The following is an 18,537-nucleotide window of genomic DNA, read 5'->3' as shown; positions in this document are numbered from 1 at the left end:
TTTGAAAATGTATGTAAAACTTTGCTGTGGATGGATTGGCATGTGTGCACCTGTAAAATGGCGCCTGGCTTAAATACTTCCCAGGGAGTGGAGCATGTGCACTATGAAGGTACCGTATCATGGACTGGGGTAATAATGATTACATTATAAATCGCTTAGAAACATATACAAATGTGACTATTATTATGATTATTGCAGTAAAAACCATCATTTGTATAGGTCTTCTATCTGAACTGAAATGAAAGTATTATACTTCTCATCAAATAATTTATTAATAAGTATTGTACTGCTCTCTGAGAGCGATTGCTTGTATGGTACATGTCATTTAGTCTACCATTGTGCTGTGTAACTATATATATGTCATCAAAACATTGAACATGGAAAAAGCTATGCTTCCCCACCACATTGTGGCCTTATGTTTTCTTGATGTTTTCTGTGCGTCACATTATAATTTATACAAATATATAAACTTTGAATCCCAAACTTTGACAAGTGTTGTAAGAGGGCTATCATATTATGTTTAATTTGCTGGTGTTACTGTTGCTAAATTTATTAAACTCCTGCACTTGGATAAACAAAAGTGATTTTTATTTTTTTTGGGGGGGGGGGGGGGGGGGGGGGGGGGTACTAATTGAAGTCTACTTTGAAAATGTTTTATGTTTTTTAAAATTAAAAATGTTGTGAGAATGCATACTCGATGAAATGAAGTAACAATAGATATTTTCCCTTTCCACATGGTTAAAGGATATCGCTCTTTTGTCTATTTGAGTATCGTCGGCTGTAATATTACTGATATGGTGTAAGTAGTGTCGCCCCCCAAAAAAAAAAAAAAACAAAAACAATCAAACAAACAAACTGGTTTTAGCCACCTAAAATTGGGCAGTTTTTGTTTCTTCTTGGTGCATCTATGCAGTTCAAGACTTCAGTGACACATGTAATTTAGTTTTCTGTTGTTACATAGCCTTGAAAAGTTATGAGAAAACAAAAATGAGAGCAAGTCCTTGGACTGTTTGTATAAATAAGTTGTGGTTAAATGCAGTTGCAAAAAAAGAAATTCAATTCAAGCCAGAATTATAATTTATAAATATTCTAAACCTTCAAGTTATATTTGAAGAAGCTTTTAGTCATGGCACATGCTGTACAGTTGAAATGCAATTACTTTTAGATGTATCCCAAAGTGAGAATTTAGCCTTCAACTACATGTACATGTATTTCTTTCCTATCGAATAGTAGTGACTGTATTATACATGTATTCATTTATTATTTTCATGTACACCCTGTATGTGCATTATGTAAATTGTAGGATACATTAGAGACTAGTATGCTTTCTGTACATTGAACTGATTTTATAAAATTTGTAACAAACAATTCAATCAAAATATTTTCTTTCATTTGTTTATCATGTCAACAATAAACAATGTGAAACACCAATATTTTATATGGAATGATTTATTATTTATAGAGCATTGTGTCATTTGAACAAAGAAGCTTCAACTGTTCTATTTCAGTCATAGGCTTTTGACAACATTTTTAGGGGGATAACATACTACAATCTTTCTCAAGATATTCATCATTTACACACTGGATTTAATCATTATCTGGAAGTAGAGACATGATACTAATAGACAACTACTCTAAAAGAAAGCAGACAAATCAGAGAAGCAAACTGATGAAAGTTCAATTAAAAATTAATGAATTTTTGAAAGTTGTACTCACTATATATGGGCACTTCATGATGTCAACGTGATTTAGTGCTGAACTACTTTCCCATATGTTCCAACATATGAAACAACTAACAAAATTAAATTAAAAAAAAAATTATTGTCAGGAGGGCGTATTCTTTTTAGACGACCTATAATAATATGCTAATTATGAGTAGTGCCTCAAGGGGGAAGGAACTTGCAAGAAAAAGAAATGAGTGACATTTTTGAGATTCACATAGACTTTAATAGTGATCTCATATTTCAAACATTCATAACTTCCTTACTATTGGTCGGATTCATTTCAAACTTTTGCCATTCTATTTCTCTTGTTTTCTGCTAAATACAAATCAAATTATTACAAGGGTTGGATTGCTCTTTCAAGTAATTCAAATAGATCATATTTATGAAAATTGAAATGTTATGAGCTTTGTATCTTTTTGTAAAAGCTGGAAATATTATTTTTGAGATATATTTGACTAAACATGTACATGTAAAAGCAACAAAAATGACATAGGAACACGACAATGCAGGGAAAATGCTCTATCTGCTTTTATTTTTATCTCTTAATATTACATATGTGCATGTCCAAACTCTTATCATTATGGGACATCGTTATTTACAAATTTACACACCAATGTACACACAGAATATGACAAACAGCTGTTATTTTCTTCCAACATACCTTCAGTGCCTTTTCGTCCCCAATGTAGACTAACTTACCCAAAGACAACAAAAACTTAACATGAATACAGATTTTTCTAATTCAACTAGACTACAAAATGATGTAAAAAATATAACCGAAAACACAAACCAACATATATTTTCAGTTGAAAGGGAATCAAAACATTTACAGCAGGCTTCCTTGCAAGAAAGAGGAAAAAGAGAAATGCAAATTGGTGAAAGTTAGAGCAGAATATTCAAAACGTTTGAAATCTAACAGTCAACTTCTACATTCGAATTTGCTTTAAATTTCACCAATATAATTTTTCTAATGAGGAGTTTGTAAGAGACACTTGCACAATGGATAAATTGATCATAGCAACTTTGCAAGTCATCTTGGCTGATATCAGTAACTCTCCATTCTGCAAGGACTGGGTAATATGGGTGACGGCTAAACCTTTATCTAAATGCTGCCTTCGACTTGCATGTATTTATTCCATTGTACAAGGAATCTAAAATAGAGTTATGTACATGTAGACTATAATTACATACATTGCATTAGATCAAATCATTCACAATACATGTGCTGTGAAAGAGATTTGTTATCGATCGGTGGCACTTGTTATTGATAACAAAGTTTTATGAAACAGGGCCCGGGAACATTTCATAATTCTAAATGACAATGCCTAAAACACAAGAACCATGTGTCATAAAAGAAAGGACCTGGGGGTATTTCACAAAGATCCTAAGTTGAACTTAACTCCAAGTTGGACTTAAACATTATGGACTGCCATTTGCCTTAAATAAGCTATATTCAAAAGCAAATATATAAGTATTTTAGACTTATCATTAATTTCACATCAAGAACATGAAATCTCCTTGATAATAGAAAATATGAATGATTTGAATCAACATTTTATGCCTTTTAAAATAACTTTTACAAAATATTTTCAAAGATGCTAAAGGCTTTCCATAATTGTTAAAGGTAAAGACCAGTATTGGAAACGCCCCAATTTCAAAAAAAGAAATGGAAGCTCTTATACCAATCATGTGAAAGAATATGTTTTGAACAATACATGATGATAACAATTTTGCTGGGAAACCGCCTACTAATTAATATATTTGGTAAATAAGTTTATCTATTGGGATGTGAGAGATAAAAACGCATGTGTCGCACACGTGTGCGTAGTTCCATATACATCTTTCTGTGTACAGTGCGTGTAACTTCATGAAGACTGGGCCAAATTTCTTATAATTTTGATGATTCCAGAACCTTGCAGTACATCTATGCTAGATGATCAACCTGAACCTTTTCTGATCGATTCCAAACCGTTTCTTTCACAATGCAATCGCATTACCAGAACTGGTCCAACTTGGGGTTAAGTTAAGTAGAGATAAGTTCAACTTAGGATCTTTGTGAAACACCCCCCAGTATAACCAACAAGCCAAATCTCTGCATACTGCATAATGAATACAATATACATGTATGTAAACAATATAGCCATATTTGAAAGGGAAAAAAAATACATGGAAATCAGTTTCTGATTTCAACAATAAATACATGATGATCAAAAAGTAACATTGCTATCATTGGTGATGGTATTGATTTTTTTTCTTACGTATAAAATTGTATTTGTATAATTTCCGTGTAGATTATGGCATTATGCCCATTGCAATAATTCAAAGTTAAAATTAAGAAATGGATAAAGGTAATGCGCATGTATGTAGCTCTGACTGAAGCTACTATTGTTTACACAGTCGGCAATATAGATGTATTGCCCTACGAGTCATAATAGTCATTTCTACTTTGTTGAAAATCTGTGAAGAAATACACTACATGAACTCAGAAATAATAATTTATGGTTACATTCAAGTTTTGATTGGCTCAGAAATTAATATACGATGTTGCGAAATCTAAAGATTATTTAACATTTAAGTATGTAGCTCATTTACCACTTTTGTGTGTGTGGTGATTCTAACTCTATTCACACAGAAAAGTGAACTGTGAGTGAATTAGTTGACATTATTCTACAAAAATAGGGGGGAATATAATCCTGTACCCCCTCACTATAAGCTAGTTTATTGTTACCTCAAGAGCTCGAATGATAAAGCTTACTTTAAAACAAAAAATGTTAATGATTTGGAAACAAATAGAAAAAGACAAACAAAATCAGGGTTGTGATTCAATAACTTTGCAACATGAACCTGTTGCAAACCTAAATCACTCACAAAAAACTTACAGGATCCTGGTTTGAAAGTAAATGTATCAATATAAATTTTACTTTTAAATAAGTGATCTCAGTAGACTATGTTACAGACACATAATTTTCCTTTTTGTTGGAGACCACCATGATCTTGCCCATCACAAGTATCAAAATATTTGGTATTACAACGGGACGGTATCGTCCTTATCATAGTTACTTCTGCTGTACAAAACATCATCGACGTCAACATCATTGTCATCTTCATCGTAATCATCAACGTTAATTAACATGTACACAACATGTGTTATCCCCACTAATGCTTCCACACGTTGCTTCTGTGGAGCGATGGAAAAATAACTTGTCTTGCCCACCTATTCGAAAATAAACACATAAATAGTACCAGCTTCGAAAGGACAGGAATTAATGACTATGAACCATGGGTCTTCTGTACTCAACATACGTTTTCATACAAAGTATATATCGATTATTTGAGGAGGGGCTCTATCATGATTGCGATTCTGATGATGAAGTGGAGGATGATGAGGGCTTCTTCTTAGAGTTCTCTACGATCCAGGGATGGGCCAGGACCTGTTCTAGCGGGAGTCTGTTGGCGGGATTATGTTGGAGTAGCTGTAAAGAGGGAAAAAGCAAAGTGATGATAATAATAATTAGATAGATTTATATAGCGTAGCTACCAAACAAATATTCTCTACTGCGCTGTGATGAAAACAAATCTTCTAACAGTATTTCTTTATAGACACACGATAAAAGAAACTATTCAAAAGCACCTGAAAACAAGTGCATCTTTAACAAAACTTTGAAGAGAGCAACAGATGCGGCTTTTCTTATGTCTAGTTGGAGGTTATCCCAAAGCTTCGAAGCATCACAACTGAAAGCCCAATCTCCACGAGTTACTTTTGTTTTTGTGTGAGGTAGCTTTACATGTATATGGACGTGATTTAAAAGATAATAACTCGAACAAATTATTGGAACTTGTCCATCGATTGTTTTCATATTCCATTGAGCAGTGCTATTTCTTGATAGTTATTTATGCTGCAGCCTATGAACATTTACTAAAGCGAGGATAACAAAATTGTTGCCACGATGGTTTAGGGAGCTTGTGCTATAAGCATTTTTTTTTAAAGCCTGTCTGTACTAGTTTGGCCAGGAGGGATTAGACCACCCAGTATAGTCACTGACAGGTGGCTATCTCATCAACTCAGCTCTCAAATAACATAAGAAAAAGAGGATCATGGGGGACCTATCTCATCAACTCAGCTCTCAAATAACATAAGAAAAAGAGGATCATGGGGGACCAGCGGGCAGCGCTTAGGCATTGTTTCTATATAGAAGGAGCAAGTAGCTACAAGTAGTACAGTGGGGCTTTAAACGTTGTGTTTGAAAAGTTGAAATAGGTATTCGTTCCAAGCAAAATACTCAGTTACTCACCCTTTTAATCACGTCTCTGGCACCAGCTGATACGTAACTTGGGAACTGATAGTGAACCTATAATGAACAAAGAAAAAGAGAGAGAGAGCAAGTGAGTAAGGACCACAGTTATCATCTCATAATGGGAGATACAAGAAGACAGAAAAAGTGACCACTGTACAAACTTAAAGTGCGTAATACTTCCATGACATCAATTGTAATGAGTACTGTACAGAGTAACCTTATGTTTTACAAAACACCAATTTTCCTATTTATGACCTGAATCAAAAGCAATGTAATGTCCCACAAGTCTGTACAAGATCATCGATGGGACCTGCAGCCTCTTTTTTTAAATACATTTTTTGTATTAAAGGCATCGTTTAACAATGTTAAATCTGAAATGCACGGCTCTATACGACGTGTTATCAGTGTCTGTGATATGGTGTAATGTTGAAGCCCTAAAAAAATTGCGCTTCAAAATAAAAGTGCCTCAAAAAATTAAAAATCTTTGAGTGACCAAATCTACCATACTCTTTTTCCCCAATAGACTGTAGTGTTATGAAAATCGTTTGGAAAACAGAAAATTTGATTTCGATTTCCAATCATGAATATCTTGATAATCAGACAGGCGATCGGCTTGTAAAAGGTTCCTGACTGACCTAAAGGTTTATAATTATCATTGCAGCATGAGCTACATCCAGGATTTTGTTTCAGTGACTGTTTGTTATGACTGCTTACCTTTGTGATTCTACGGTAGGTCTCGGTGCTGCCCTCTGCTTCAAATGGAGGTTTGCCCACCAGGAACTCATAGCAGAGTACGCCCAGACTCCACAGGTCTACCTTGTCGTCGTGCATGCGTCCCTCAATCATCTCGGGTGGCAGGTAGTCCATGGTGCCGCATAGGGTGTTTCGTCTAGGTAGAAGACACAACAACATGACTTGTTAAGATCATCACAGAAGACAGTCTGATAAAGCCTGTCTGATGTTCAACAGACATGCTGGCGATTCAGTTACAAATGTTCATGTGTGGGTATATAGTCGTTCGTGAAGTAGGCAACTTGGCGATCACTAATTAACACTGAGCCAGCGGGTACTACGCTCCCATGCGTACGTCCGTGTGCTGCCCTCTATATACCCACGCATTAGCAACTTTAAAGGGGAAGCTCAACTTGATCTCAAGTTGTTTCCAATAAAATTAGGATAGTATAACCAGAGAAGGGTAAGTCCAATGTCTTCAGTCATTAGGTGTCTAATGAGTAATGTGGAGGTTTCAAATGTAAATTCAAAATGAATGTGCTATTTCACTTTATTCTTGGTCTGACCCTAGCAGGGCTATTAACTTAATACAATGGTCAGATATCCCAGAATGTAAGATGTGGTAAACAGGGACAAAATAACTTGGAATTGCCAAGTTAGAAACAAGACAGTAAAAGTTTGAGAGAATTCTTTATGAAGAAGACAAAAATTTGTCAGCTGCTCACAAGAAGGTCACATGAGGCAGAGCTACAAATTATCAATGCCAGAAATGGCCTGCTTGCGGGCAGTCATCAAATGATGCTTTTTGACCTTCTTAATTTTATGGATCACAATACAAATTGGCAACTCTGTGATTTGTTTTTGCTGTAATAGGAGGGACATCTTGGACAGGGGTGGTATTCTGAAAATGATGTTATCTTTAATGTTAGTAAGACGATGATAATTGTCATAAAAATGTTAAATTAGGACAAGTCATTAATTGAAATCTGCGCTTGAAGCTAAATGTCTGTGTAAAGCAGGGGTGATAGTGAGAGTTAAAAAATAAAACAAATTAAGAAATCAAAGGGAAGCGAGGTGCAGAGTCATGAAAAAAACAGCTTCTCACCCCCTGATCTCAGAGAGTACCCATTTTTGGAAGAAAAAAAAATCAGTAAATTATCAGCCTTGGTGTAAAGTTAAAGAAGACATCTGCACAAGTTTTATGTTCAGTTTATGACATTAAACATCATTATTCCTTGAAGAATACGGCCCCAAACTATCAAATATTTCAAATAATATTCCTTTAAGATTTTCATACTGAACGACTTTCACATGATCAGCCTTACCTTGAGGAAGGGGCATGGACAGACCAACCAAAGTCTGCAATCTTAAGATCACCTAGGAGACCAAGTAGAAGATTCTCTGGTTTGATATCACGATGGATAACCTTCTTGGAGTGACAGTATTTTAGGGCGTCGGCTAGCTGGCTGATGTACTGTATGGTAGAGAGAAAGAGAGAATGGAAGAAAAAACAATAAGTTTGTTGAAAATGGAAATAAGATTTCTTTTTTAAAAATCCAAGGTGGCAGTCTTACAAGACTAAAATCAATCTCAAACTTATTTATGAGCAACACATACCTCACATGTCTCACACTCTTTTCATTTCTACCTACTTTCAAACAAAACAGTTCTTTTCAGGACTACCCACATGGTGAAACCTTAAACATTGATAATGAATGCTATCTGATATTATGAAACATGCTATTTTGCTGCATAGATGACTCATGTCCATGAAAATTACCTCACTATCATATATCAAATATCTTTTTTTTTATCAGGGTAAAAAATACAACACCCAAAGAATATAAAGAACTGTCACTAGGTCTCAATCCACTGAAAAAATTGCCAATTTGGGATTAACAAAGCGGTAGTGATCCCATATTTCAAACATTCAATAAACTTTATAACTAATCGTAGGTCCAATTTATTTCAAACTTTTGCTATTCCCCTTACATATTTTTTAATAACTTTCATACAAATTAACTTATTTAATACAAGGGTTGCATTTCCCTTTATGTATGTCTGTGGAAAAACAAACAACAAAAAGGGACACAAGTGGGGCCCCTACCTGGCACCATTTTTACAAAGAGTTGATATTAATTGGAACTTATTTGTGATTGATATCGATCGCAACTATGCACATAAGAAATAGGAGACTGCAAACTTGCGATTGATTGGAGGACTTGTGATTGATGTGGATCAATCGCAACTCTTTATGAGACAGGGCCCAGGAGGTAGAATGTAAGTAAGTATACTTACTGAAGCAGTTCTTTGCTCATCGAATCTTCCTGCTCTCTGAAGCTGTTTGTAGAGCTCTCCCCTTGGAGCATATTCCAAAATTAAGTATACTCTGCTCTCATCGTAGAAATAGCCGAAGAGCCTGAGAATATTGGGATGCCTAGGGAAAGAATGACAATGATTGATGTTAATGCTGAAAACTGTCTAACATCCGGCCTCCATGTTGAAAAAAAGAATATCAGAGATGTGAACAAAAATGTTATAAATGCAGTTTAGGTAGTTATGACTGATTTCCAGTTTTCTAAGGATATAAATATTAATATTTCACAACAAACTGTAACAGCACATTTCTCCAAAATTGTCAGGGCACTATAAAAAACGATTCCACCCCCTAACTTGCCCTATTGGGCACTGTAGGCCCAACAAAAAACAAAACCCACTTGCTGGACTATAAATTTCACTTTGCATATTCATATGAATATTGATGAATCAGGAAAATGTTCTGCTTTCCTTAAGTTACCACATTTACGCCTTTTGCTCATCTATAATGGGTGGCCTAGTGAGAGGACATGTGTGCACCCAGTATAGGCACTGTGATATAAGGATGCCAGCTGATTTAGCATGCGTTCATGATGGGGCCCTAGCTACGTGACAAAATATGAAGCCTGAAAATCAGGCAGCAATAACTTGGAAACGGCAATGACGCAAACAAACTACAACCTACCTAAGATGAGATTGAATCTCAATCTCTCTCCTCAACTGATGTTCTACTTGAGCCTTCTGAAGCTGCGACTTGAAGAGCACCTTGAGGGCCACGATGTACTTGGTCTGCTTCTCGCGGGCCAGGTACACGCTCCCGAACTTGCCCTTGCCCAACGGCCGCCCGATGTCAAAGTCTTTCAATGTCCATGATTTCCTGCGAAAGCGAGTACAGATAGTAAAATTAAGGGTATGGTAACGGTAACAAAGCAGGAGGAGATTAAAGCCCCAATGTCCTACTTGCTCCCTCTATATAGAAAACTTTCCCAATCGGTGCCTGTTAGTCCCCCATGATCCTCTATTTCTTATGTTATTTGAGAGCTGAATTGACAAGATAGCCACCTGTCAGTGACCTCGCTGTGTGGTCTAATCCCTCTAGCCACACTAGAGTTGATAAGCTTTAATATCACGGCAGGACTCCATACTTTCATAACGGATCCGGAATGAATTTTTAGGGTTGGTCAGTTGGCCTGCATGCCACCCCCCCCCCCTTAGAATTATGAAAACTTGGGGGTTTAGAGATGGCATATTGATGGAGGGGAGGGGGACATGCTAGTGTAAAGCCCTACACAAGGCACACTGTTTAAAAATGTAAGAGTTCTATTCTACCTGTATTTTGCATGTTACGGTATGGTTTTTGCTTACAAGGGTACAGATTGAATAGCTTATCGTGCAGATATAGACAATGGCCAAATGCCAAATCACTCAATCTTATTTCTTCCATCACATGTAACAAACAAGCAGTTCTTCCACAAAGGGTGCATGTGAGTTAGGTTTCAATCTCCACTAAGTGATTTAATAAGCTTTCATTATATTACTGATGGATGTTTGACAAGCTTTGCATATATACAGCTAAATATGTTTCTCGCCAGGACCAGTGTTTCTTCTAAACTGTATACAATGGAGATGAGCACTTTCTGACTAACATACAGTATGCAAGGAAACACTAAATTGCATGCACCAGAGAAAGTGTCAATTCTACATTTCGAATACAAAGTTTTCTCACTTTGGTTCCATTTGTTTGTCATCGTGCCCGTGGCCATTCTCCGCTGATTTGACAGGTTGTGTCCTGGCCTGGGCTGTAGTACCTCTATTCAGTGAAGAAGCAACCTGCAAAGACAAATGCACATGCATGATGAAAGCAGAAAGATATAAATTTGTTATCAATAATCTTTACCACGTGGATTGTGGATAGTTTTACAGTAGATTAGAATGTACCTGGATAAATTAAAAATTCAAGGTAATAAAATACCCTCGTGAAAAATAAAGACTAATTGTGAGTTAGGAAGCATGATGGGGGAGATTTCTGAAGGAGGAATTGGCCGTTTGAGAAGTCTGTGTTTTGAGACCAATTGTACACACAATGTCCATCACTAGGTGTTACAGGAAACCAAAATCTTCATCCAGTAACTGTTGTCCAGCCAGTCCAGGATCAAGTAAATGACATTAAAGTGTACCAACCTTCTGACAAAATGCATCTATAGGTTCATAACATTCATAACGGGTATGAAGAAAATAAAGGATACAGTAACATAAAACACAATAGGTTACACTCACATTGAAGCAAACCATGATAATACAATCATATTAAACCAATGGAAAAGTAGTGCCCGTAGGTATATATAGCACTCAGAATTGTCAAAAATGCATAACTTAATTTTCTTAATTTTTGTCTGATTTAATTCAAATTTTCACAAGTCTGCTTCTCTGAATTTTCTGCTTTCTTTCAGAGTACATGTAGATGATGTAGTTGTCTAAATTAAGGTTGGATTTTCCCTTAAAATTTCTTTTACACTTTCACTGGGAAAATGTAACATATTTCGACTTTTCAGAAATTCATTATTTGCCTTTATAAATTGAAGTTGAAAGGTGGAAGTGAGTGATAGGAGGGGGATAAGAGAGAGACACAGATGGGGAGGGGGGGGGGTAGTTGTTCTCTGATCGACCCCCTTGACTCACATCTATGGGTCTTTTAACGGCTGCCGCCTGAGCAGTCACAGAGACTTTTCAGACATTCATTTTTTCCCTTTATAAATTAAAGTTGAAATGTGGAAGTGGGTGACAGGAGGGGGATAGGAGAGAGAGATACAGATGGGGGGGGGGGGGAGGGGACAGTTGTTCTCTGATCGGCCCCCTTGACTCACATCTATGGGTCTTTTAACGGCTGCGGCGGCCTGAGCAGTCACAGTCTGAGACTGGGACTGATAGACCGGCGGATGGCCGACCGATGACCGAGTGGCCTTAGTGGGTGTGGTTCTTACGTTTGAACTGGTCGTGTTGGGTTTGAGGATCCTCTTTGGTCCTGCATTGGCCCTCGGTACACTAACTGGTGTCATGTGTGCCTAAAAGAGAGAATAAACAAAGAAAAGATTGGTTTGAGTCATTGAAAAAATACATGGGGGCTCGGGGTGAATTTGCCCCTGAAATGCCAAAAAGAGCCCCCAAAATCAGAAAAGAGATAGAGTTCAATGCAATTTTTTTTTAGAGTCTTATTTTCATACAGTAGCCCCCCCCCCCCCCCAAAAAATAAATATTAAATTTTCCCCTGGTTTGAGTACATGTAGTGTAATACTTTGATTGAGATAAAATTCATAAAAAAGTTAAACCGAAGATCTACAAACCCTCAACTTACTAGCAATTGGTTTTCAAATTCACACATGCTCAAAATTACTATCTAAAGTATCTATCTATTATAATATTACTTTATCTTAAATTGAATTCATATATTTTGGGCTATGATGACACAATGGGTAATCATATATGTTATTTGTTTCCCTTTTTAATGGTTTATGCACACTCAAAAAATAAAAATGAATGAATAAATAAGTAGATAAACAACATGTAAATAAGTTTGAGAAAAATATTTTGTAAACAAACCTTTGACGACATATGTGCTTGAGTAGAATTCTCCTTGCCATATTCTGAAGTCATCTGTGTAAAGAAGAGAACAAAGTTCTTGGTTATAGACTAGTGTGATAGTGTCAAATTGTGTAAATGTTGTGGTACCATTACCAACCACTTGTCACACATGTACATGTACATGTGTAATACTGTAGCAGTATTGGACATCACTGGATCCTCAATCTACATGCTGAATGGGCAAAATGTGATCTACTCTGACTCTATGCATAAAATCAAGAGATGACTACATTGTAGGAGCTGCTGAATGGGATGATCGTCTCAAAGATCGTTAGATTTACATGTATCTACCGGTAATCATAAAAATGATGAGACATTGAGTCTTTTGAGAAGTATTTCTTCCTCTTCCACTATTTCTTTTAACTTACCAGTATTTCTCACTGAGTTCTTCATTTAAAGGGACTATGTCCCATTTGCAGGCCCAAAAAATGAAAAAGTTAAATTCCAACTGCATTTGAAAGATAGTACTAATTTAGAACTTCCCTAAAAAGGTGGGGCTTGAAAATGTCTTCAAGTGAGAAAATAACGACTATTAGTTGTCAAATCGACTTTAGGGCTATAGAGCCCAAAAGTAATAGTCTTGATTTTCAGACAATTGTACCAAATGGTCATACGTTTATTGCTGCACAAAGATTCAATCAGTTTAATCTTGGCCATCACAAGAAGTGGGTTATTGATGTAGACAAATGCTCATGTACCCTTTACAACTCTTTTCATGTATGTTATTACCAAAGAAGAAAAAAAGCCAGTCAGTCACTCAATAGTGTCTGACAGTGAAGTCTAGCAAGTAAACGGTTTTCCTTGCATAATTTGAATATGAGGACACTGCTAACATTTAAATTTCACAGATAGGACATACATGACATGTTTTCATAATTCCTGCAAAGTTCTACAGCATTTGAGGTTGGCTGCAAAAGGGACATAGTACCTTTAACATCCTTTTTATAGGCATGTCGGATGTCACATGTAAGTCTGCCCCCCCCCCCCCCAGTACTGCCTTCAATATGTCCAATGGATCAGACATTTAACATTTTGTTTGTCATCCTTTAATAATTTTAATTCTGATGATCACATCCTCCCATTATTTTAGGAAATTTAGACTTCTGAAATGTACCTACCATACCAAAAAGTACTATGGAGTAGGGAGGTATATATTAGAAGCAAAAAAACATAATCTTTAAAAGGCCTACAATAGATCTACATGTGCATGTAGGTCATGTCTAAATGGGAAACCTTATACAGTAAGTCAGATTTATCTTTGAAAACCACTGCTGCATGCCTGCATCCGTCCTTTCCTTCCCTTGATTTGGCAACTACATGTAGTGTTGTCATCAAATGACTTTTTGTCAGCATTGCCATTAGTAATATGTCAACAGAATTCACAGAAGAACACTGGAGCCATGTCAATTTAAAAATTAAATATTAAATATTAAACAATTCAATTCTAAAGTCTAAAGCAAGGAGTAGAGTATGAATTCAAAAGTGATCAAGAAGACCTTTAATAGTCTTTTTTGACAAAATTTTCACTAAGTTTGTTTCATTGTTTAATTGTTAGAACTTAGAAACTCTTTTTTTAAATAAATTGTTGGAAACTACTAATGCCTTTTTGTGTCGATTGTCATCATTGTCATCATCAATCTCTTTATAGTCTTAATTTTTTTTTTCTCCCCACACTGTATATTGTTCAAGTTAATGTTGTTTTACTTTTATGACAGATTCATTTGGGCAACAGAAGTAAAAAGTTACCTCAGTTTTTAAGATTTATTTATTTGGCTTTTAGTATTATCAGATTACAAATTATAAATCTTGCCAAGGCAATGGTGAAACTAGAGTAGAACTGTTCTTTTCAAAGTTCAAACTCACTTCTACTAGTACCGGTACTACATGTAGGGTGTCTGAACGATTTATCAATTTTCCATTTTGGATTGTTTTTCACCATTATGGTTGGATAATTGAAAAAAAAAATCAACTACCGCCATACCGGTACTCAAAAAAACACATTTCAAATTTGAAGACTCACTCACACTGACATTTCTATCAAAATATATAGCCCCCCAAAATCTAGGCAATATTCATCCAATTTTTGTCTAGAATGGACCAAAAAGTGGTCTACACGCAGAGTTATAATTTTTGCTCAACAGCATGCAGCTGCATTGGGTGATATATGCAAAGCATGGGAGCCGGAGGAAGGGTATTTTCAAACTGTAAATGTAATCGTATGTGATCCCTTGGAGCTAGCAAAACAATAATCTCGTACTCATAGATCTATGGACTTAGATCTATAACTTTATGACCAGATGACTGGAACTATTATCCGTCAGGGGGTCATTTCTCAAAAGTGGGAAATCTGAAAGTTACCATGGAAACAATGTTTAATTCACTGTTTTGATCGAGATATCTTTACTTTAGAGTTCCGGATGACCCTTTTGCCTTTTGGGATGACCTCTTTCTTCTTCTTAATCTTATTCTTCTTCCTCCGCTCTATCGGAGATCAGCAGCTAGTACCGCAGTAGGCCTAGAGGTCTACTGCAAACTAGGCCTGAGTCATTACGGTTTTTGTGCTTAACGTTTAACCGTTAAACGTATACGGGCGGTTTCGGTTTAACCGTTTTGAAAATGCACATATTTTTACATGTGTGTAAGTTCTCAAGCATTCAGTCATTTCAATGAAGACATAATGTTTTTTGATCTCCGTACGGGCAAAGAAGTCTTGCCGGTAATAACTGTTTTTAGATCTCTGTCGGGGCAACAAAGTCTTGCCGATAATTATTTGTTTTTAGGTCTCCTTAGGGGCAAAGAAGTCTTGCCGATAATAATTGTTTTTAGATCTCTGTAGAGGCAACAAAGTCTTGCCGATAATTATTGTTTTTAGAGCTCCGTCAGGGCAATAAAGTCTTGCCGATAATTATTGTTTTTAGATCTCCGTAGGGGCAACAAAGTCTTGGCAATGAATTCTTGTCAATAATTATTAATTTAGGAGTTCCGTATCGGCAATGAAGTCTCAAAAACAAAAACAAAACACATGTAACAAACGCACAAAAATAACGGTTAAACGGAGCGAGAAATGCTAGAGTCTAAAGCGTTTTGATGAATGCGGTTGACCGGTCGTTTAACCGTCTGTTAAACGTCTTGACAATTTGACTCAGGCTTAGATCTAGGTCTAGGGTCTACTGCAAACCAATTTAATATCACCGCCTAAACACAAAATAACTTCCATCATTTTAGGTCCCAAAAGTTAAAAAGTAAAATTTATTCAAAAGATTTTCAACTCCAGTTGTCAGTTGAATTCACTTTAATTTTTCAAATTCAAGTTCAAGAAACATCAACCTAGACTAGGCCTATAATATTAATAATCAACCTCTCTCTCTCTTTATATAGATCTAGATCTAGATGATAGATCTAGGCTTAATCCCCCCCCCCCCAATGTTCACACTGAATAAATGAAAGTCGGCCTTTCCTTGGCCTTGCAATCCATTAAAAAACTTGTTTCAAAACCATGGCAGTTGAGTTACTCACACAGACACACTCGCAACACAAACAAGTCAAGCCACGACATCGCGACAACCCGGCGCTGCTCGCTGACCACACCACTGCACTCGCACTGCACTAGATCTAGCTCACTCAAATTCACAATATCACGAACATTCACACTGATCTAAGCGCTAAAACAAGTCTGTCTGACCACTTTCAATCATTTACCTTGAGAAAAATGACGAAATATAATACTTGCTGACAGAATAAAGGCCTTCCCAAGAATACAGGTGTAAAATGTTGCAAATGGCGATGTCTAAACTGAAATTTTTACAGAGAACTCGATATCACGCAGCTCATTATCAACAATGCGGCTGGTATCCTTTTAAATTTGAAGCCGAAATCGAGCAACGCTATTGGTTGACAGTGCTACATTACGTTATCAGTGGCTAGTTGCTATACAAGGCTGTATCACACCTGACTGGAATGTGAGAAATATGTTTTTGTCAGCTTGTCAAGGAGATAATGATAAAATTTAAGTTATTGTTGTTATTATTATCGTTATTTTTATTTTGTATTAATATATTTATTCTAATTATTATCATGATAATCAAAGTTGTTATACTTTTTGTTTTGTTTTATTATTTTTTGGGCAGTGGCGCCCCCCCCCCCCTCTAAAAAAGAGAATAAAATGTAGTTGGAGGGGCGGGTAGGACATAAAGTGAAGGGGAAGAAATAAAATGAAATTGTTATCGATTTCAAATTTCAGGGGTATGATATTTGACAAGAAAGAATATAGAGTATAGGCCTACGTCCTCGACGGTTGCATGGATAGTTGCTTTATGAAAATGATTCCGAATCATTTTCAGAATGCAACTTTCGGAGGGTGCTCAGGGTTGCAGCTGCACTAGAGATTAAAAAAAAAATCCCCCTCCCTAATCATTCACCCTTTATGATGCCGCTGCATTTAATTGTTTCAGTATTCATTTTGCACAATTTTACTTCTGGTTTATTTAATTTGCGCATTTTTATAATGGTTTACTGTGCCTGCAATTTAGACTAGCTAAAAACGCCGAGATCACCTGACTGTATCGTATCACATGACATTAAATGCACCAGTAACTATGGTGGCCCTGAAGGGACATCGCGAATAGACTAAATCGTGAAAAATATGCGATAAAATTCACGATATCGTCAATTTTATCGCATATTTTTCACGAAGAAATTCACGAAATTGACGATATCGTGAACTTTATCGTGAACTTTTCACGATGAAATTGACGATATCGTGAATTTTATCGTGAAAAGTTCACGATATAAAGTTCACGATATCGTCAATTTTATCGTGTACTCTATCGTGTACTCTATCGTGTACTCTCCTGACGGGCGCTTCGTAAACAAAAACCAGCCCTAGCTGGGGGAGACAGAGAGAAGGAAAAAAGGGAAAGGGAAAGAGAAGATAAAAGGAAAGAAAGAATAATAAGAAGAAAAGAGGGAAACGGGGGCAAAGGGCTTTTGCCTCGTCCCCCCGCCCCCGCCAAAAAATAAATAAGAGAGAGAGAGAGAAGGAAAGGGAAAGAGAAGAAAGAAAGAGAAAAACGAAAAAGAGGGAGAATAGGAAAGAAAGGAAAAGAAAGAAAAGAAAGGAGGCAAGAGCCCTTCGCCCCTGTTTCCCTCTTTTCTTATTCTTTTTCCTCTTCTTTCTTTCCTTTTATATTTTCTTTCCCTCTCCCTTCTCTTTCCCTTTATGGCGGGAGGGGGAGGGGGAGGTAAGAGCCTTTCGCCCTTCCCCCCTTTCCCTCTTTCCGTCTACTTCTTCTTTCTTTCCTTTTATATTTTCTTTCCCTTTCCCTTTCCCTTCTCTCTATCTCTCTCTCTCTCTCCTATTTATTTGTTGGCGCGGGAGGGGGGAGGAGGCAAGAGCCCCTCTTTTCTTCTTATTCTTCTTCCTTTCCTTTTTTATTCTCTTTCCCTTTCCCTTCTCTCTCTCTCTCTCTCTTATTTATTTTTTTGGCGGGGGGGGGGGGGAGGTAAGAGCCTTTCGCCCTTCCCCCGTTTCCCTCTTTCCTTCTTCCTCTTCTTTCTTTCCTTTTATATTTTCTTTCCCTTTCCCTTTCCCTTCTCTCTCTCCTTATTTATTTTTTGGCGCGGGAGGGGGGAGGAGGTAAGAGCCCCTCTTTTCTTCTTATTCTTCTTCCTTTCCTTTTTTATTCTCTTTCCCTTTCCCTTCTCTCTCTCTCTCTCTCTTATTTATTTTTTTGGCGGGGGGGGGGGGGGGGGAGGTAAGAGCCTTTCGCCCTTCCCCCGTTTCCCTCTTTCCTTCTTCCTCTTCTTTCTTTCCTTTTATATTTTCTTTCCCT

General features: G+C 36.7%; 1 protein-coding gene across 2 annotated transcripts; it reads right to left on the bottom strand.

The window, feature by feature from the left end:
* Positions 1-3,969: 3,969 nt before the first annotated feature.
* On the bottom strand, positions 3,970-16,584 carry LOC764031 (aurora kinase A). Of its 2 annotated transcripts, XM_030975470.1 has the most exons (10): positions 16,406-16,584; positions 12,665-12,718; positions 12,049-12,129; positions 10,794-10,897; positions 9,753-9,944; positions 9,050-9,188; positions 8,077-8,225; positions 6,734-6,908; positions 6,017-6,073; positions 3,970-5,197 (listed from the first exon to the last, which is right to left on the bottom strand). In XM_030975470.1, the coding sequence occupies exons 2-10, from the start codon at positions 12,716-12,718 to the stop codon at positions 5,072-5,074; spliced, it is 1,077 nt and encodes a 358-aa protein (XP_030831330.1). In that variant the 5' UTR covers positions 16,406-16,584; the 3' UTR covers positions 3,970-5,071. The 2 variants fall into 2 exon arrangements, with proteins under 2 accessions (XP_030831330.1, XP_030831331.1); XM_030975471.1 differs by lacking the exons at positions 12,049-12,129; positions 12,665-12,718; positions 16,406-16,584 and adding an exon at positions 11,932-12,042.
* Between the last annotated feature and the right edge of the window lie 1,953 nt (positions 16,585-18,537).

The sequence above is a fragment of the Strongylocentrotus purpuratus genome, unplaced genomic scaffold, assembly GCF_000002235.5.
Source record: "Strongylocentrotus purpuratus isolate Spur 01 unplaced genomic scaffold, Spur_5.0 spur5_scaffold_8, whole genome shotgun sequence".
Lineage (NCBI taxonomy): Eukaryota > Metazoa > Echinodermata > Echinoidea > Camarodonta > Strongylocentrotidae > Strongylocentrotus > Strongylocentrotus purpuratus.
The sequence above is the reverse complement of the archived record's forward strand: the minus strand, read 5'-3'. Positions and strand labels throughout refer to the sequence as shown.